Source organism: Apteryx rowi, unplaced genomic scaffold (genome assembly GCF_003343035.1).
Source record: "Apteryx rowi isolate R43461 unplaced genomic scaffold, aptRow1 scaffold_94, whole genome shotgun sequence".
NCBI lineage: Eukaryota > Metazoa > Chordata > Aves > Apterygiformes > Apterygidae > Apteryx > Apteryx rowi.
In genome coordinates, this window is record NW_020451249.1 from 1,730,627 (window position 1) to 1,752,527 (window position 21,901).

At 37.4% G+C, this 21,901-nt stretch overlaps 1 protein-coding gene across 10 annotated transcripts in view; it reads left to right on the plus strand.

Moving 5' to 3' along the window:
* The window catches only part of BANP (BTG3 associated nuclear protein), a 172,683-nt gene that overhangs the window by 44,915 nt on the left and 105,867 nt on the right, over window positions 1-21,901 (plus strand). For all 10 annotated transcript variants that reach the window (XR_003257908.1, XM_026091987.1, XM_026091988.1 and 7 more), the window contains one exon: window positions 12,521-12,760. Coding sequence is in view for 9 of the 10 variants with exons in the window: in XM_026091987.1 (XP_025947772.1) it covers window positions 12,521-12,760 (240 nt within the window). In the remaining variant the exon portion in view is untranslated. The remainder of the gene's footprint in view (window positions 1-12,520; window positions 12,761-21,901) is intronic.

The window sequence follows — 21,901 nt, forward strand, 5'->3', positions numbered from 1 at the left end:
AATTTTGTTCCAACATACCGTCCATGGTAGAAGCATTTATAGTTGCGCAGTAGCTTTGTTTGGTGTTGCTGACTGATTCCTGCAGCTTACAGTTCTCTCCCATTGCTAGACCTAAAGGTGGCAGGAGGTGGCTTTAGAAACAGGCTACTGAATGAAGAAGCACAGGTGTGACCCACCACTTAGACCTACCACTAGTGACAGCCTTGGGTAGTCTGAATGCACATTTCAGTATGACTAAAAAAGCAGAAAGGTCTTAAAACAACAAATGTGCAGCCTACCAAATGAGACTGTAGCCAAGCTTCTCTGTTCTGGTAATTTAAACTGCTCAAGCCATACTGAAATGTCAATTGGAAGTTCTGTTTGTAAGGTCTTTTTGACTTAATTATCACCCACCTCTTTTCTCTTTATTTTTCTGATTTAAGAAAAAATCCCCTCCTTGTATTTTAACATAATATATTGATGACATCACAAAATGAGGAGACTTGTCTTCCATTTAACTGAGGGCCATTCTTTTAAACTGAAGATCTTTTTGCTGGATAATTATCTTAGTTACAATCTTTGCTAAGAAGTTCTGGTTTGAAATACAAGTTCTGATGGGTATTTTCGTGTCATAGGGCATAAGAATAGTCTTCTAGAGACTGAAATGACTTGGGAGCAGTAAGCTTCATTTTGATATTACTGGTGAAACACTATGGTACGTAGTAGATAGTTCATGAAGCAGCCCCTTCCGTTGCTACATTGAGTTTCTGTAGAGTAACACAGAACAACTTTGAGAGAGCTACCCTGATTAAAATGAACCAAGTTGCCAGTTGTGTTATGTAACTGTTCTTACTCACAGTCTACTTAATAATGAGCTAAATAAATCCCAAGTCTAGTCTCTGTCATTTGAATCATCAAAGCTCTATAAATAAATTATGTATTGTGGTAGAAACATCTCTCTGGAGTGTCCATCTGGAAATATACCTTCATGTTTCCATAAATCAATTTTTTTTCTTTCTGAAGTGTGGCTTTTAGAAATTTGAAGTACCCAACTCTTCCCATCTGTTTTAGAGGTCTTTTGTGTGGTAGTCATTCTCTAAACACATCTGTTTTAGCAGGAATATTTTCTGGAGAAAAAAACAAACAAACATGAGTTATAGCATGACCTCTCAAACCTTTAAGCAAAACATTTTATCATGCCAGTATTCATCAATTTGGATAGAGGACGCTCTTCTGAAAAGTTTCAGTGGATGAAGACAACATAAATAAAATTAAAACCAATGTTTTTCCTGCATTCTCCTCAGGCACTGTACACTTTTCTTTAGTCTGGAGAAAGTCTGTGTTTAAAAATAACTACATTGTTGTCCTTTTTTTTTTTCCCCAGCATGGATTAAAAATCTTTCTCATTTAATGGAATAAAGGACAAACATTTTATGACTAAGATTTATTTAAAGTAATTGTTAACAATTCATAGATGTGTTTTTGCTCTTTCTTTTTAAAGTCCAGTTAATTTTGGCATGAATCTGGTGTTACTGTAGTTTTGGAGAAGAGCATATTCTCATTTTAAAAACAATCATGACGTTTTTTTCTTGAACTTTCTAAAAAGACTCAAAAACCATGAGTAACTGATTTATAAAGAACATTTTAAAAACTTCATTTAAGTCTTGGGTCTGTGTGCATGTCACTCTGTAGTGAACTGTAATAAATCTTCAGGAATTGTGACATAAAACTTGTTTGCCCATTTGTGTTTATGAGGGTTTAGTTGCTGTGTGTTTTAAAAGGCTCAGGATGCGCTGACTTTTATCCAGCTGTTTCCCCCTGACGGTGATGGAGTCGATCTTCCTCTCAGGTGTATTGAGGGTTTGCTGAATTGTGCGACTTAGTGTTGCTAACGTAGGCTCCCTCCAACTTTGCACAATTTGCTGCTTGTGCAAAACAAAGATAACAGAGGAAGAGACTTCACTGGTGCAGTTTTGGAGTTGGAGCCATTAAGATTTATATCCTAAACATGCTGAAATTTAATTTTTCCAATAGTTGCATGGGAGTTTGTCATGTGCCTAAATGGTGTGATGGGACCATTCTGCAATTTTCTTCTGCGGTTTTCAGGTATTGCACTACTCGATTCTTGGAAATAAGAGGATGGCAAATAAAAGAAAAAGTTTAGGTTGTTAGTTATTTTGAGAGATACTACTTTTCTGTGCTTCCTAGAATTCTTTCTTGTACATTTATGAAGGTCTGAATTGGATCTCACCAAACTAAAAATGCCACAGCTGGTATTTAGCATCCTTCTTGCATACAATTTATTTTACAAATTGATTCTTTAGGTTTTCATATCTCTGAAAGTAACAGTACTAGTGATTACATGGTAAGTGAGGCCTCATGTACAATCTCTGTTCATGATAACTTTCATCCTAATATTATTGTCTTCTGTTGGATTTTGCCTTCCACTGCAGAAACAAATACTGTGAAGAACATTAGATCCCCATTAGTTTTAAATTACAGAAGTTTTAAAGCTACGATATTAGGTACCTTTTCTGATTTTAATTAATTCTCTAGTGCTGGTATGTGGCAGTAATCCTGTCAAGGATTGGTTTTCAATTGACTAAGCTATAACCCAGCAACAGTATGTACTTTCACTCTCACCACAAATCTATTAAAAAATATTCTGGCATTCTCAAATGTGTTTGTCTAAACTTTTTAACTGAAGAAAAAAGTATCAGCATTAGATGAAGAAAGAGTAAGTTTGAGTAAGTATGAACAAATCATTTTTAGGAAGAATGGTGAGTGGCTTTTCAAAGGACCAACGTTTAGAAGGAGCCTTTTATATTCCTAATAGATACCATCTGAGATGCATCTTTCCGCGTGAAAATAACACTCTCTTGTCCAGGTTCGTTGTCTCCCATCTTGCTTCCTGTAAGGCCTCCTCTCTGGCCTTACGTTCAGAAGGCTGTTGCAAATATTATTTTCCTGTCTTGTCGTTTTAACTCTATCATCTTCTCCTTGCATCCCTTCCCTTACTCCAGTGCCTCATGGTTATGAAGGAGACCTTCTCGTTTGGGTTTAACCCTCCTTTGTCATCTCCCTGTCACTGTATTGCTCCTGCTTCCTCAGCCGGAGAGGTTTTCCTGTTTGTGATGTTTTCACACGGGCTTCTGTCCTTTCTTGCACTTCCTTTTGGAGGAGATCCTGCTAACTGTGCATGCAGGCACCTCTTGTGTTATCATCCGTTAAAGTTATCCATAAAATTGTCTTTTCCTATGACGTTTACAGAAAGCTTAGCAATGATTAAGATACTACCATGCTGATACCTCTTTCTTTTGTTGTTGCCTACCATCTCATTGTTTTTCTCTACCTACCCATCCGTCTGTAACCCACCTACTGTCTCCTGCCTTCTTGGATTTGAAGTTTTCTAGGCATGGATCTTGTATTTGTTCTCTACTTACATAGTACCTTCCATAGCACTTGATCCTGATTTAGGACAGAATTTAGATGCAATCATAGTTATAAACTAATTGCATTGTTGGTTCACTTAGGTTGTGGTGTAAAGTGTGTCATTTACTTATTATTACTGTAGGATCTGAGATTAAATGAGATTTTTAGCTGTGGAGCTTCAGTGATCAGTGTTGCAAAGTGAAACTGTAATTATCTTTAAGGTATTACTGCTTCCCTTCCAGTAACACAATACAAAATGGACAAATGCTGCTTATGTACTGAAAGGATCTATAGACTTTGGTATCTATAGTTCTCTGGAGTGTTTTCCATGTTTGAATCTTTAGGGAATATTGATTTTACGAATCTGAATTGTACAGTTGAATTTTAAATTGAACCTGCAGTGTGTGCAGAGTTCTTAAACTACCTATCTAAATGTCAAAAAAAAAAAAAAAGACATTAAACAGGATAAACTTAAAACATTTATTTCTTTGAGAGAATAGGAAACTGAGAGGATAGGAATGCTGTATCACTTTAAATGCTTTCACATGAATGGTTTTTTTTTTTTTTTTGAGTTATGGTAGAGAGTGCTATTCAGTTTTTCTTGATTAGTAACTTGCTTTTAGATTTTGTGTGGCACAGCTGTTTCTCCAAAATACTTTCTAATAAATGATGATGTGTGACAACTCAGCAAACTTCAGTTCACTTAAGAAGTGTGTAATACTCATTGTTTGTGCTTCTTAAATTTATAGCAGTCAAAAATGGGGCTGTTGCTTATTTGTGATTTCTCAGTTATTGGTAAAGGGCTCATTTTCATGCATGAAAGATCAAACTAAGAAGTTCATAAAAAAAAACTTTCCTTTAAGTCCTGAGCTTTTTCTGAATAGCATTTTCAGAACTTTGCACTGTTAAGTACTATGTTACTAAGAAATCTGTGCAAACAGCAGAAAGCAAAGAATGGATAATGTCCAAGAATATTTCTGCTAATTTTTTCAATAAATTAGTTTTGTTGTGATCAGACACTTTCATGTTTCCTCTGAACGTATTGAATTTTACTTTGAAAATTTTTACAAAAAATTCCTCTTCAAAATTTCACATTAGAATATTGATTAAAAACAAATTTATTCTTTTTATGCAGCTCATGAATGGAAAAAATACTGTTTAACTTAAAAGGCATCTGTAATTTAGCAACAAAGCTCAAATTTTTAATATTTATGGTTCAGCTACAGAATAAGCTCTCTAAAAGCACTGTGGTTGTTCTGTACTTACAGACTTATTTCTAGGAGTTGTGATGAGAGCACTGCTTTGGTTAATATTGATATATTGCTTTTAAGATAAAAGGGACTTCTTGGGTACTGAATGTTATAATAATGCATTTCTGTATATGGTAAGGTTTAAAATATTTAATCTGTGACCCACTATACAAAGACAAGGATATGTTCCTAAAATATTAATGCACATTATGTTATCCTTTTAAATTTGTTTCTGTGACAATGGAATTAATGTCCCATTTTTTAATATGGAAGAAAAAACTTCCTAGTGTAAGAATGCCCCAATTGTAAGCTGACTTAAAAGCAGATCTTTTTTTAAATCTTGAAGCTAACTCCAAGTCTTTGAAATTCCTAAGAAACACACTGTCCTTAGTATCTCCTAAGCATGCAAAATGCTCTTAAGCAGAACTCCTTGGAAGCTGTTCTTAAGTGATATAAATAAAATGGCAAGATTTTAGGATTTGGTTCAGTGAACTTTACACTTGATACACTGACATATGGTGCCAAGCATCATATGTAATCATTTTGCATTATATCTGCTTCCTTTGCATTCCTTTTTTACTGTATTTTAGGACTATCCAAATATCAGAATTAGAAATGTAAACACTGATATTTTTGGAGAAGATAACGAAAAACTGGTCTACAATAATGTGTTTACTTAAAGATGAATATCTTTTCCCAAAGAAAACTGTTTAATCACAAAGTATCTCTACATCTTTGCATCTGAGACAGTTGTTTTAGTATCGTCATATAAATAGCGCTCAGAATTGGTTTTGCAGGTCTGAACCCGAGCACCTTTTTGCAAGTGAGCCAGTCAGAGAGTCAGATTTATCAGCCCTCTGGCTTTTCAGTTCACTGTAAGATTAAGTTGCTTATCACTTGCAGCAATTTGCTTTTCCTGCCAAGCTCCTTATGAGCAGGTAGAGACAGAACTAACTTGAGCAGGTGGAAACAAAACTAACTTTCGTACATAGCAACTTTTCTTTCTTTCATACATTAAAACAATGCTATACCATAGTTCACGTGAAGAGACTGATGAGACTTCAAGAACTTCAGTGACCTGTTAAAGCCAAAGAAAACTACAGAAATTGAATTGCCTTCGCAGATCTCTATCCTGTTTTTGTTTGTTTTTTGATTGTAAGTAACAAACAAGTGAGCAGTGGTCCCTTTAGGTGACGTTTGTAAAAATTAACCTTCTGGTCCACTGTATAGAGTTGAATATAACAAAGAGCTGATAAACAAGAAAGTAGGCAAAATCTAAATTAGAAATCTGAAATCCTGACATGAAATATTTATCCTAAGGGTTTAAAAGCCTTCTAAGTCCAAAGATTTTAATTTTCTCAATTTTATCCAGGCTTTTTTAGCTGATCCTTTTAAATGACAGCTGATCAAATAGTTCTTACTTTCCACTTCTGTTGAATAAATTCACTGGCTGTCCATCAGTCAGCAAGTAAGAGGGTCTCCTCTTTCTGTCTCTGATTTTAACCATATACTAAAACTGATGCTGCATTTTTAACGAAAATGGTAATCTCACTGATTTTATGCTGAGGGTTCTATGTGCGCTATTATTGGCTGTAAAGCAAATTGCTGCTTATTGTAAAGCACACAAGTATGCTTTGGTAATTCATGCACATATATGTTCTTTCTTGCGATGTGCTGTGCATCAAAAAAAGTAATCGGAGAAAAGATGAGTGCGGTATATATTTTCAGACTGATGGCATAGTATTACTGGCCCTCTAGCCGTAAGAGGGAGGGTTAACTGATGGGTTGTGGGACTGCGTGTCTGCTAGCCAAAGCCTTTGTGCCACCCGAAAGGTTAGACACAGAGCATGAGATTCTGCTGGCCGTCTTTCTTGTACGTGCATGTGGAAATGAAACATTTTTTCCACAAGCAAAGTGAGGTGAAAAACTCTGGCTCTGCGTGCAGGGTTTCTGAGCCCCGTGTGTGTATTTTGGGGGGGGGGGGGTGGTGGATGGGTGGGTGTTTCCTTGCCAGAACTCCCAGCACCTTAGCTGCTTTCTTGGGATTAAAGTAGGTTTTACTGAGTATAGCTTAAAGCTAGTTCTTTAAAATTTCTTTTATTACAAGCTTTATATCACGTATCTGGAGTTGGATGTTAACATAATGTGTGCTTTTCACTCTGTTGTTTAAACCTAGTTTTAGCTATTCAATGATTGCGGGTTAATAAAGTCTGCACTTGGTAGTCTCTGTCTGATAATCGTTACCCTCGTGAACCCTTGCAGGGGCAAAGGACTCAGGCTAATTGATAGAAGTTTATTTAAAAAAAAACCAACAGTTAAATCTCCTACACATCAGCCAAAATATTATTTAATTTCTTTAGAAACAGGTGTTTATTTTTGTAGGTTAGGAATTGGTTTATTTTCATAAGGTTAATTCAACTTTACGTCTTTGTACTGCTGCTACCAGTCATTTTCCCCTGCTGCAAATGCCAGATTTGCACCCGACTTTATTAGTAAAATAAACACAACTGCTCTGAATAATGGCACTTATTAATTCAAGTATTTATGCAGGCAGGTGTTTTTATTTTATTTTTCTTTGTTTTAAGGGAATGACTGACAGCACCTAGCGAGCCTGGAACCCAGCTTCGCTTCTAGTCTTACTGCTAATGCTCCTATGTCAAACCACGCAAGGGAGGGGGGTCCCAGGGCAGCGCAGCGAGTACCAGCGCGGGGCCGGCTCTCTCCCCGGCGGCAGAACACGCACCCAAACGTCCAGAGCGTGTTCCAGCGAGGCTGAAAGCTACGGCGACTCTTGTCTGCTTTTTCTTCTCTTGACATAGGTTTTCTCGATATTAAGCTTAAAGCTCCCGCGTGTTGTTTCCATAGCAATGGGTGTTTGTGGAGCAGCCGCAGGTTCCCCTCTCTCCCGCGCGCTCGCTGAGACCATTTTGTTCTCTGGTCACAGAGGAACGGTCAGCTGTGCTGGGAGATAAAAGAAATGAACTTATTAAGTGGGGAGAGATTTGAAAACAGCAGTGAAAAGCAAACTAGTTCTGGATTCACTGGAATGGAGATAAAGGCAAATTTTCTGATCTCGGGAAAAAAACAGTGAGGAGGAACTAGAAATTTAGATTGTCATTGAAATGAGCTCCTGAGTGCAGAGAGCAAATCAGATAAAAATGTCATGACTTTAACACTGGAAGTAGAAATGATCAAGAGCCCTTCTATGATATTATAGTATTTGGCATAAAGAAATGCAAGGGAGTACCTTTCCACGTAGCGCACAGTCACAGTTTAACTCCTTTCCAGAGAGTATTTTGGATGCCAGAGTTAAAATGGGTCAACGGGGTGATTAGGCAAATTAATGAAAGAAAAATCAGGGCTACTAAACAAAAAAGGTGTATGTTTAGACTGAGGTACAGATGAGTGTTTATACTTGTTCGTTTTTTCTTTTTTAGTGTGTGTTTGACTGTATGCTTCCTGCCCAGCACTCCCGTGTTGCTTGTCTTTTGGCAGCCTTTAAGGTCTAGAAGAAGCTATACGGCTGTGTAGGGCTGGTTGTATAGTGCCTGGGGGAGAACTGACTTGGTATCTGGCTGTTACAATGTATGTACTAAATAACTTGACTCATCTGGATATTGAATAAAATGCATAAATAATTGTTACAGATGGTGTAAAAGGATGCTAGAGTGCTAGAAGCTTCAAATGTAGCTTTCATCAGTGGTGTCTATGTACTAAATTGGTCAGAGAGAAGAATTTTCATCAAGCTCCACCTGCTTCTCCTTCCAGATTCACGCTCTTCTCTCAAACCACCCCATTTGTTTAGAGCGGTCCTGCCTCCCTCATAACCAGCCCTCTGCTTCCTCTTTTCACTTTTTTTTTGTTTTTTTTTTTTGTGCCAGTCGCATTGTATTTACTGTATGCAAAGTGACAGATGTCTCGGCAGGTTGATATGAATAATAATACTTTTATATACGATGAAGAGCAATGTAGCTTTTGTGCCCTGATGTCGGTGCATAGATGTTAGTCCCTACCTGTGACACAGCAGAGTCGTGTGCATATGCTTAACATTAGGTATGCAAGTTCCATGTAATGCAAAACGATTATAAAGTCAAGTCCATGAATCTCAGCTTTTGAGGCTTGGGCAATATTGTTTGTATATATTTATGTGGCCTAAAATGTATACGTAGGGGGGAGATGGGCTGAAGGCCGTGTGTGTACATGTAGTAATGGGTGTCTTTTTTTTTTTAGGTGTTATATATGAAATTATATATTTAAGGAAGATGTAGTGTGAAACAAAACAATTATAAAACAACATAATACTTTAGTAATGTTTCACATTCTTAATGCATCTGAAATGTCATTGTATGTTATCATGAATGGGAATTGCTGTTTAAAAAAAAGTCTATCTTCAGTTTTTAAAAAGAAGAACATGGTGTGAGATAAGCAGGAAGGAAACAATAGGAATGAAGAGAAAAACGAAACAAAACCCAGAACACCTAGAGAACCCTCCTCCCGAAACCTGTAAAATCTAAATGAAAAGTTCAGTTTGAACATTCATTTAGTTATCTTTCTAAGCAGTACCAAGACCAGAGAAGAAATATTAGTCATTTATATTAACCTGAGATTTAGATTGCCTCTCAAATTTATAAATAATGTTTGCTATTAGTATTATTATGTGCAGAAAAAAAATAGCTATGTGTTTGGTTTTTTTTAACATTGATTTCAATTTAATTTGGGGGTAAGTGCTAGACTGATTTCTACATTAAGTGCTATAAAATGGTTGAGCAAACTACAAAGTTTTCTTTAACTGCTGGTTAAAGGGATCCTGACATCTTGAGGCAATTCTTTTTCTCGTTTTTGAGTGCTCTGTATCTATTCTGTGTCCTGTATGTACGTTCTATTCAGATGTAAGAGTCTTTGAATAATTTCTTAAGTAGGAGAGAATATTTTGGTGGTTCTATTTTGACAGTACCTATTACTTGCAGGGAATCAGGGGAGGATGGATTGGATAAAGGAAAACTGGTCATTTCAGTGAAGAAATTAAAGTAATGGTATGTTGGGCTCTTCTAAACCACCAATCTCTCATCACATCAGCATTTTGGTACCATTTCCAGATGTCTATCAGTTTGACAGGAAGGATTTCATTTCAAAGACTGCACTCTAATGTAGGGAAATGAAATAACACTGCACATTCAAGCTGGTTTAGTTTGGACTGAATTGAAGAACTGTTGTAAACATTTGAGTAGAAATGTCTAAAAGCCATTGGGAGTTCCACACAGCCATTTTTTCTTTAATGAATTTCATGTTTACCTCTTTGTATTTCTGCTGCAAGATATAGAAGCAGAGGGAGTTTCCTACTGAAGCTTTTAAAGCAGGGTGAAAAACCAAGAGATAAGTTAATGTGGGGCGTGTTTTCATAGGTCAGAATAATAAGATAGTGTCTTTTTCTAGGCTGTTAGCAATAAAAGTACAGTTGCATGTGGTAAAAACAGTATGTTCTGGACTTGGTGCCAGTGAAAAACTGATCATTTTGCAAATGGAAAAAATCTTTGTTTCAGTTCATGTACGTTGATAGCATTTGTTAGACGAGAGCAGATGAACCGTAAATGCAAATAACTTCTGTATCTACTAGTAATTGTTTGAACTGGTACGGCAGTAAAATTTTGATAGGATGTAGAATCATTTATTCAAGCTTGCTAAATTGTTTTTGAAAAACTTGCACATCTATCCAGTGACATCTTTTACTTTGCCAGCTCTATCTTAATTTTTATAGAACAGCCAATTTGTCTTTAGTAACAGAACGTTTCTTTTTCCCAATCATGTTAACCAGACTTGTGGTGAGGCCAGAAACAGTAGCATTCAAACAATTCATAATTAATCTGAACCACCTTATCTTGCAGATGGCACCTGGTATTGTGAGCAGAAAACAGCTAGTGCGCTTTATTACACAGTTCATGGTAAAAAGTAAGGTACAAGTAAAAGCCTAAAAGAATTCATGTGTATAAAAATATATATATATATATTCAGAACAGGGCATTAAGTTCAGATTTCAGTAGAAAAATAAGCTCGAGGTACTAGCTGTTATATATATCAGCGCTAATTTTTTTTTCTTACAGATTATTATAGTTGATTATCTGGTATTTGTAATGCTATATCAATATTGCATAATCTAACAGTTCTTCACACTGTCATTCATTGCAATAAACTTGTGTCTGTTATACACAGTGTCACTCAACCCAAAGGTCATGTCAGAAAAGTGTTCTTTACTGTTTGAGTTGCTTATATATGTTACATTTTATTGCATACTTTTGACTTATAGTCTAGTAAAACACAGGCTGCTTAACCAATGCCAGTACTTGAAAATGAAGGTTAATACTGCTGCTTACGCAGAGGTCCTGTCCTGTTCAATATGAAAAGTGCTCATCCATCCGAACTCTGTTATTCTATTGTGCAAACAGAATGATTAGGAAAAACAGGAATTTGTGACTTGGCATATACCATAAAGTTCCATTACATAGGCATTTCTTCAAAGATAAATCATATATTTGAAAGAGTCCTTCTCTCCCCCCCACTTTTTTTTAACCATTCTGAAGGTATGTGAAACAAGCAATAAAATTCCAGTTTCGAAGGTCTGAGTGACTCCTAAGTCAGGAGGCTTTGTGTTTTCGCTCCAGAAAGCTGAGCAAACATAGAAACCAAATGCAAATGGTCTGTGTCAGTCAACATTGAAATAGTAGACTGAACATTGTTCTTTCCAGTTCCTATTAGCCTTGTAAAGATTTGTATTGGAAATTTCATTTTATCTGGAATGAGACTCTCATCCAAAGTCCTGTATGGCGTCCTCCACTGTTTGTGACTGGTCTCCCTTCTGAGCTCTGTTCAAGGTTCTGGTTAGCCTTGAATCCACAGACTTTTGGTACTGCCAGAAAAGATGAGTTTCCATTGAGGGCTTAGTAATTCTCGTCTTAAAATGAGTCTTTTTTTTTTCCCAAAGTGAGAGGCTGGAGCAAAGTCAAAGATCTTCTGGAGATGCACACACACATATTAATATATGTGTGTGTGTGTGTGTGTATATATATATATATATATATATATATATATATATATATATATAGGCTAGGTATAGTTCTGGCAGCCAGTAAAATTAAGATATATTCTGCTGCTAATGATCTCATCCTTGACTAGAAGGGAAGATATACTTGGGGCTGTTCCTTTGGTAAATAATGTGCTTAGGATGTATTGTAGGTTAGTGGTCAGAAAACTTGAAGCAAAACAAGATATTGATTGGGATTTTTGGCTATGTTTTGAATGATTGTCACTGATAAAGATGATATTTCTGTAAGTAATCAAATAAGTTACTACTCAGCGTTAATTACAATTTCTTAAATTATTCATAATCTTGCTTAGATTCATTTTGATCTGATGCTTATGGGGGAAAAATGTGGTTCAGAACTGTTTGGTGAAATATAGCTCTACCATGAGTTATGGGGTTGTGCTAATCTTCATTTTTAGAGGCTGACTAAACTTGTCATACAATAAGAACATTTTTAATAAATGATGCTCTTTCAGTCGTTGGCCTTTAGTACGTGACACTTAAAAAGATACCTGGTTTAGAGTTAGACATCTGGACTAATTCCACCGGTTCCTCATGTAGGCCAGAACATAGCTGTTAATGGTAATAACGTTTGGTCGCTATTGATGTGGGTTTGAGAAGAACTGTTTTGAGCTTATCGGTCATTCTGAATTTGAAAGATGCTTATGGAGGCTATGAAGAAAATTGGAAGAGCTCATGATATCTTAAGAAATTTTAAATATAACTTGAACCTGACTGTTTCATTCTGTGCCACGATTAGAATTTCCACAATCTCTGTTTTTAGAGGATTACCCCAATGGGACGTGGCTTGGAGATGAAAATAATCCTGAAATGCGGGTCCGTTGCCCCATCACCCCTGCTGACATGCTGCACATCAGCACGAACTGCCGCACAGCCGAGAAGATGGCACTGACGTTGCTGGATTATCTCTTCCATCGGGAAATTCAGGCCATCTCCAACCTTTCAGGCCAGGGGAAGCATGGGAAGAAGCAGCTTGATCCTCTCATGATTTATGGAATTCGCTGTGAGTATAATACTGGAACTTCTGAACTTATACTGTGTAGACAAGGCAGGAACTGTCTGCTGCTTGGGGTCTGTCTATGCATGATTTAGTGAAGCTGTCATACTGGGGAGGAACCTCTCTCCCTCCCCCCGTCCCCTTCCCCCTCAAAAAAACCCACTGATAATAGGCTATATATTATATGAATAAACTGGTGAATTGTACTGTATATGCATGACCTGTGAGCTGTTATTCCTGTTACATTCTTTTGACTCCATGACTTCATTTCATCCACATCTTGCTCTCCTAATAAGCCCTGCAATTATCTAATTGTATTTTGGACCTCATACTGTTGGATATTGATTGCTCCCAAAAGAAATGAAATGAAAATGGGTCCCAAGGTGCTGATCTGAAGGCCATCTCTCTATCCTTGAAATAGGAGTAGTTGCCTGGTGATCCCATTTTGCTTCCTACAGGAACATTATTCAAATATAAATGCAAATATACTAACATGCAGGTTACCCTGAATAATTCCTCTTTCACTTTCTCATCATTTTTCTAATTATGTTGTTAAAGATAATTAAAATATTTTCATTGAAGCAGGTCTGAAGGGGTGGAAATTTGTTCTAGGTATGTACTGTATATAATAATTGTGAATAATTGTGATAATTCACAAGCTTTACTGTTTTTCTAATATCTGTGTTTTGAAATGTTATGCTGCTTTAAAATGCAAGTATACCTTTAAAAAAAATTTTTTAATTACACTTGTGACAGACACTTATCCTATATATTACCGTGTTCTTTATGGGTTTTTAATTTAGGAGTTGCTATAAGCTTTCCAATATGATAGGAGTCAAATTGCTGTTCTCTCTGATGACAAACTAAATTAATTCTGGGATGAGAAAAGTTAAAAGCAGGCTCAGAAATGCGTTTCCTACGCTAACGTATGTCTTGCAGTGAGATCTGATCCCATTTAAAGTGCAATGGAAGTCTTGTATTTTCCCTCTGAGAAGTACTCTCTACTTTGCAGCTCCTGCCTGTTTTAAATGGGACTATTTTAGATGGGGCTACTGAACATGTGTGGCTCCAAAGGACATAAATATATCCTCTGTGAGAGTATTTAAATGCCTGCACATCCTAAAAGGAGCTGGACTAAAAATTTCTGGTGGTTTTGATGCTCGTTCTATCAGAAGTCCTTGACATCACTAGCAGCAAAGGTGGACAATTATTATGTTAGAAGATCCATGATTTGGGTAGAGGCACACGGCAGTAGTCCAGCAGAAAGGTGTGGTCAGTTTGTGGAAAGTAAGTGCAAACAATGCTGCTTCCTTTCCTTCGCAGTGGGCGGAAGCCTGGTGATATGGAATGGGAACACAGAGGAGTGTGGCTCCTGTTAGACTTTTCGTTTCATGGCTGTTTCCATAAATTCTCTCCTGTGGTTTGCAGAAGAATATTAATGGGGGATATTTTGAATTAATGCTTAAATTCTGAGTTTACTTTTAAGCTCATGAAAACATTGAATGCAACATTTATAATTTTGGAATTGTACTTAATTATCTCATAATTGCAGTTAGGATACATTTTGTAAGAATAAGGTATGTATTGTTGTTGCAGTTGCCAGACAGATGTTTTGTTAGCTTTTATTTATGAAGGAATGCTAGTGGACTGGTTTAATTTAGCTTGTTGCAGATATTCACCAGAAGTACCTCAATCTTGAAATCTGAGTGTGGATTTCTTTGCAGCTATCGGTTGCAACCACACCAAGTGTACCAGGTATCTAACTGAGGAATATTACGTTGGCTAAAATGGAACAAATAATAAAATGAAGTAAATAAAGCATTTAAGTATTGTTGAAATGTTCAAAACAATATGGTCTTGGATCTCAGTTTTTTTTATTTTCCATTTGTGTGTATTACTTCAAAAGACTTGTTGTTAAAGGTGAGATGGAAGAAATTGGCAATCTGTAGTGAAGGAGAGATTAAGTATCATAATGCCTGTGGGTTCATAACGGGAATGCACAGGATGCTAAGGTAATAGTATCTGTCCCAGCGTGCACAAGTCTTTTGGATGTTAAAGCTATTTTGCAGCAATGAGCAGATGTTGCTTACACTGGAAGTGCAATTTTTGCCAATTTAAAAGGAATCAAACGTGTTTCTGATGTAAAAATGTAGTAGTCATAGCCCCTAGTTATGAGTGAAGAAGATTCTGGACTTAAGCATCTTGCTCTGATACTGTAGCTTCTAGTAGGGGATTCCTTGGCGAATAGTTTGAGGACAGCCAAGCTCGTTCCATGTACTGTGGCGGAAATGTCTTCCAGCAAAGCGGATAGGCAAAGGCCTCCCAAACGCCCAAGCGTCTGGTGCAAGTCTACAGCTCTTTGCTGTGCGTTCTGTCTAGAGGTAACAGAAATTTAAATGTTGATGTGGAATGGAGTTAAGAGCAAATGTAAGAACAAACAGCTTTACTCATTGAGCTAGATTTTTATGTGGCAATAGATCTCGGTCTTAAAACATGGGCTATGTTCACACCTTATGTAGGTCTCCAGTGGATTAGTACAGTGGGAATAACTTGTTATACTAAAGTATATTGTATGCAATTGCCAATTTGAAATGCTTAGGAACATAGCCAGACAGAGCTGATTTTGATTGGCGTTTGAGGGATCTGATGTTTTGTTTTTATACTTCTGCTGGGCAATATGTTTGATAGTTACAGGGAAAAAATTGTGACGAATATTTGGTGGTCAATCTGCTGTCCTTTCTTTACGCAGAACTGAGTTGAGGAAATATCAGTCCCATTGACCCGCTTTCATTTCTCGTAACTTGCTATCTATCACAGGGGAATTAATAGGCAAAAGTAACCCCATTCCATTTGCTGCATTATCCCAATTTTTGTCTCAATACATACTTAACCAATGAATACTGCAACCAATTAAGTATATATTTTTAAGGGAGATTATGATCTGAGGAATTTTGATTCCCAAAACCTTTTTATCTATTGATCTCGTCAATGTATGTGATTATTACAGGAAATACCTTGTTCCTATAGTGTTTTTAAAAGCCTGGATAGCTTTTGCAGAAAATAGATTTTTAAAAGCATGAAAAAGTAGATAGCCTTCTCCTTCCTCCTTTGTCACAATTTTAAAGCAAGGCACTAGCAACCCCTCCCTCCATACAATCTAAAATCTGTGTGCACAAATCAGATGACTGAGTTCATAAATGCTTGTGTAGGAAGAACAGGTTTTTGAAAATATGAAAAGGGAGAAGGAACATAATCACGTGACTGAATGCTGAAGCTAGGGATTATGCAATTTATATGTAGCATTCTGACCCTGAAGAAATAGGATTATAGAATTTGGATTTGCACTTCCACTAGTGTAAGCAGCAGTGGCTCTAAGCAGCAGCATTCTGCACAGTGGGCCCAGGAACAACTGGTTTTGTGTCTTTGATGCCAGAAGCACAGTGCCAAAGGTTTGGGATCCAGGTATCTGGAATACATCTTTATTTCTTCTGCCCATTGGGTAGCGTGTTGCTTTTGTTAGGGAGCTAATCCATAATAAACCGGGGATTGTGTATGCCTTCGGAAAACACTATGCCCCATGTGAACCTGTCCACAGGTATCTGTTTGCTTTGGGCACCTAAGTATTAATGGTTATCAAGATTTGCAGTCAATAAGAAGAATAAAATCCTACAGGAACAAATGCAGAAAATTCAAGTAAACTTTACCGTGAAGAGAATTTAATAGTAACAGCTCTGGTCCAGAAGTGGTGATTTCATGTAATGAGCTAGTATATCATCACTACTAATAATTGAATTGAAATGAAATTTGATTTCAGTAGCTTGTTTATGGATTTGCTATAATGTGAGTTGTCATATGGATGACAGCACATCTGTAATGACTCATCAGCTTCAAGGATGAAATCCTGGCCGCGCTCAGTTCAGTGACAGCACTCCCACCGAGTCTGGCTGTGGCACAATTTCATCCCTGCTATTTATCTGAGTGGTACTGAGAAGAGCCCTGCCATGCTGTGTCCGCTTAGCTTTACCAGTCCATAGGCCATCTGGTTTTTATTGATGATGTACTGCTCCATAAAATCTCCCAAAGACTGAAGCGTGGCGCTAGTATGGGAACTAAATTGCGTTGTTGTCCTAACAATGTGGTTTGCTTCTGCTCTGAGCAGTAATACTCTGATGCGTTATGTTGAACCTAAATGAGAATCTAATGTCAGCCTTGCATTTGCTAATCGTAGCTAGGAAAGCTCAGCCAATGTAGATTTTATTTTTCCTTTTGTTTCAGGTTTCTTCTTAAAGTTTTGTCAGTGAAAATATATTCCTTTCTTTCTTTTTCTAGGAAAAAAAGAAAACACTAACCAAATCTGTATTTAATAGAGATTATTTTGAATAATATGCAGAAGCTATAGAAAATGGAGAGATGTATGTTTATTAAAAATTCTTGATATACTGCATAAGGTCTACCACAAGAGAGAGATGAAAGTTTATATTTGGAAGTATACATTTTCATTTGTGGTATAAATTTGCTTGTGGGGTGGCAGTGGTATTGAAGAGTTTTTGGGCAAGAAACCAAAATGACTTAAACACAACATATGTCATTAAATAGCTCATTACTTTAACCCTAGAAAAAATGTAGAGATTTTTCTGGTGAAATATGATATAAGAACATCAGCAGTTATAATTTTCTTTGTGTAACAAAAAATACAGATTTAGCTCTATTGAGGTTTTATAGCAGTATCCACAAATGAGCTTGAAAAAATAATTTTCCAAATTCAGAATGTTGCATGTAGAAGAAACTTTATAAAATGAAAGGTGACTTTACCTGTGGTCTTGGAAAAATAGCATAGGAAAAAGTATTACCTGAAAATGTCTTATGACAAAAATCTGATTTTCAGCTATGTGGTAAATGATGCATTTTCTGTTTCACTTGCTGCATAACCTTTTTTTTAAACACAATTAAAATAATAGAATAGAAAGAAATTGATAATCAGAGTTTAGTATTTCTGTTGTGTCCTAATATTGCTTCCAGTAAAGATGGGAACATCTTTTTTTCCCCGATTAGGTGAAAGCAATTTTAATACACTGACAGAAGAATGAACCATAGCTGTACTCTCTTCAGAGGGCAGTTCCAACAGAACTGAGCACTACGCTGCTCTACAAAATTCATTAACACGGAACTACTTAAGCTGGAGAGCCAGACCACCCACATTTGCTTAATAGGAAACATATTTGACTCCCGCTTGGTTGTGTAACGTATGCCGGTTTGCTCAGTGCGTGCGTATATATGCTCTTTCATGCACCTAACCCAAACAGCATGCAAGTTGGGCCAGTTTAAGCAGCTTGCAACTTGTCATGTAAAATACGCTGATCACAGTAATTCACTATTGTTTCAGCGTCTCATTTGCTTTTTATGAAGATTTTGATTTTAATAACGCTGCAGGTTGAACGACAAAAATACCACAGTTTTGTTCCTTAAGCATCATCAAGCTTTTAAATATTGGAGGAAGGTTAATAAATTGCATCTCATGGGCAAACTGTTAGCTCTAATATTTCTCACTGCATAGCTCTAATAGTTCTCGCCACTGGGTCTGTTTTATGAGATGTTGCAGACTGTTGCCATTATGTAGAAAGTTTTGTATAAAATTACAATTGCTGAAAGCATACACTATAAATATGAACCGTATTCAGTCTTTTTTGTTTTTTTTGCATTTTTCCACTTTAAAAAGCCTTTTTTATTTGTGTAGCTCTATGCATTATACCCATTTTTTTCTTTTTATCCCCTTCTGTCCTTCCTAATCTTTGTATACCTTTGCACCCTTTTTGTCTCTTCATTTCCTGTTTATAGCTCTGGCCTTAATGTATGTCTCGTTTCTGCATATCGTACTACTCGCTGCCTGACAGTCTGTCAGCACTTTAAAACACTGTTGCGCCTAGTAGAAACAGATATCTGTGAGTCTTGGTTACAGCAATTGGAGACGTGCATCTAGACCTTGGCTTCCATCAGAATGCTGGAGCACTTGAAGAAAAATTCAAACTTTTTTTTAGTTGACATGTTGTCCTATATATTTAATATTTTAAGCTGTATATTCAGCACTAGAAATTGATGGATTTTTGTAGCTTAAGTCAGATTGTTGCAACTGCATTGGTAATTGTAGTTTCAGTCCCCCCCTTTGGTAGACCCACTAACTTAAGAATCAGTCATGGTCTGGATACTCTGGAGCTTTGTTGGAGGGGAGGGACTGGGTTAGTGGTAGGGCTCTGGCTCGTAATCTGTTGAGGATCCCTGATGTTTGCTGTTTAACACATGCTTCTGTTTGTTATATAGGACATCCACTAATCTTTCAAGCCATAGCAGTCTGACGAGAAGTTGTGTGGTTTATATCTGCTTGAGTGAGCTAATCTTGTGGTAGCTGGAAATACTTTTCACCAATGTTTTCTTCTCCTAGTAATAAATACCATAGACCATAGCTGTTTGGAAATATAAATTTGGTTCAGCATGTCTCTTTGAGAACTGTGGCGTTATCAGGTGCGATAGTGCATTTCTCCTTAAATGCCAGGTCTTGGCTAAGAGGTAGGACAATACTTGATTTTACATGTTGGAGGGTTGAACATAAACAGACAGTGGTTTGCGCAAATTTGCAACATTGTGCTTGTGGCGGATTGAAGAGTTGAATTAGGTTCTCCCGAGCTGAGTGCTATTCAAAACCTCTACTCTTAAATCTTATCAGGTGAAGCACCTCTATCTGACAATCTCAGGAAAGCTGCGTTACTCTTCATTCTGGAGCCCATGAGAGTCGTAGCTGTTGGGGAGAAAACTCAAGAGGAGAGGAAGGAGCATTTGCAGAAGTGTTGGGCTCTAATACTCAAGAAGAGAGTGAGAAGCAAACAAGTCTGAGAGCTCGGCACATCCTTAAATGGAAAGAGGAGGAAAAAATATTTGTTGTGTTTTTTCTCATTTGTGTTTTCTTTTCCCCCCATTTTTTTTCCTTTTTTTTTTTTTTTGTACAGCACCTTCAGGAATGGCTTTGATGCAGCAATGCTGCCTTTTGCAAACATGTCTTCCTCACGGAGCTGCAAAAGTCTGGCTTCAGTTCCAAATGGCTTCTCCTTTGTGAATCAATTAAAAGCTGCCACATGGAGGGCAGCGATAACCTCTTTTGGGGCTAGGCAAGAAGATAATAGGAGAACCCGTTGAGTTTATCTCAGCACCACAGTTCTCATAAATAGCATCAGTGCTGGCGCTCGCTTACTGACTTTATATAAGCACTATAATTTAGCGCTGGCTGTTTTTCTCTTCCTTCCTGGGTACTTATGTACATTTCAATTGCTTTCCTGGCCAGTTACTGTTTCATAAACTGAAATAAAGGCCGCAATTTTGGGGAATAAAATAAATTATTGGCAGGGTGTTTTCTCTCTCCTCTCACACTTCCCTTGTTGTTCTTCCATTTATAAAAGTGATGAATTTAATTTTCCATTCGCGAACTTAAGCAACTGTTTAGCCTGTCAGGGACAATCCTGTTTGCATGCAAGCTGATCGCGCACGATGTGCTGTCAAGCATCTCAGAGTTCATAGGCACCAGAGAAAGACGAAACCTAACGCATTAGGTCACTTGGACCATCTCTTTCCAGCCCATGCATGATTATTCCATCCTGTCTATACTTTTCTGCTTTAGCCAGACTTATTTAAAATAGCACTGAAGCACCCTAGTCCTTGCTTCTTGAGAGGAGCTAGCAGCATCCCAGTTAATCAGTGAACATAAAAGTAGTTTCTTCCGTGATTTTAAGTGTTGCTTCAGGAGTGTATAAGCTCAGCTTAAATACAAAAGGGGTGGACTGAGTAGTTTCTAAGAAAGGTGTGCTCCTTGAGAGTTAACTGATACAAGCATGATAACTTAGCTGAAATGAATGAGTGCTATTTTTTTTCTAATGGCAATCAAGAAAGTCTTACATGGATTTCAAAAGTCATTACATATTCACTTATTAAAAAACCCAAACCCTGATGTGAGGGAGAGCAGTGTTGGACCATTTATAATTAATGTGTTGTGTGTGGTGTCCAAGGATCTCCCTTATCAATACCGTGAATCTATCCAAGTTATGAAGTTACAAGTGAAATGGAAGACTGTTTGTATCAGTTGTTCTAATCACTATTTTCTTTGGCCTAATTCCTCTGTACATGGACCTTTTCCAGTGTTATGACTGTCTGCAGGATAGTTACTACACTGACGGAGTAGTGTTGTCGCTGTAGGGTCTGATTCGGAAAGACGCTGAGCTGGTGGTTACCCAGCATCACTCAGACTCAGTCCCTGTGTAAACAAGTGTCCTAACTAACCTTCGGTGGACTCCAGGCAGCGTACGTTTTCTTCACTATCAGAGGTCTATAAATGACAGAACTGGACTGGACTTTCATGGTGGGGTTTTGGAAGACATAAATAGTCTAAGAAGTATTTGATCCTTGTCATTCTGGGAGGAGAAGCAGCTTGGCCACCAAACAGACTGATCAATGCAAAAGCTGATGTATGTTCATCTGGAAAATGCATTGCCAATTTGAAGAAAGCTATGATTTCATAAAATCTCGTAAATGGAATTCCAGAAAGTTGCATAGCTTTTTTTTTTTTCCTGGCTTTGAACTTTCTTTTCTTCATTTTGCAAGGGTTAAAAGAAAATGGAGCGAGGAGATGCCTCAAGCTGACTGCGAGTAAAATGTAAATAAATTCCCGCAGCGTTCAGGTTTCTGTCATGCCAGTCCTTTCCAAACCCACAAGCTCCTTCGGAAGGGGAGAAATTTTCGTTGTTGATTCATGAGTGAGTTTTTCTTGGCGGCACGTGTGGTGGTGTTTGCCATCCAGATGGGATGCGGAGGCACTGTGGTGAGGGCTTATGTAACGGGACGTCTCGGGAAGGGGGGGTTTAAAGTGACAACCCGCATTTTTCCATCAGCTCTGCTGCAGGTTTTGTCAGATTAAATTGTGCTGCTGTCTAAAAGAGGAACATAGCTGTTTAGTCCATTTCTCTTCAAAGTTTTGGATATCAAAAATGGCCCGATGTGTGATTATTGCAGCAGCTCCTTAAAATCAGAAGCATTTCCATCAAGCATTATTGTTTCAATTTAGGTGGTTCCATTTGTTTTGAACATCAGGCTTTGATTTCAAGCACTAAG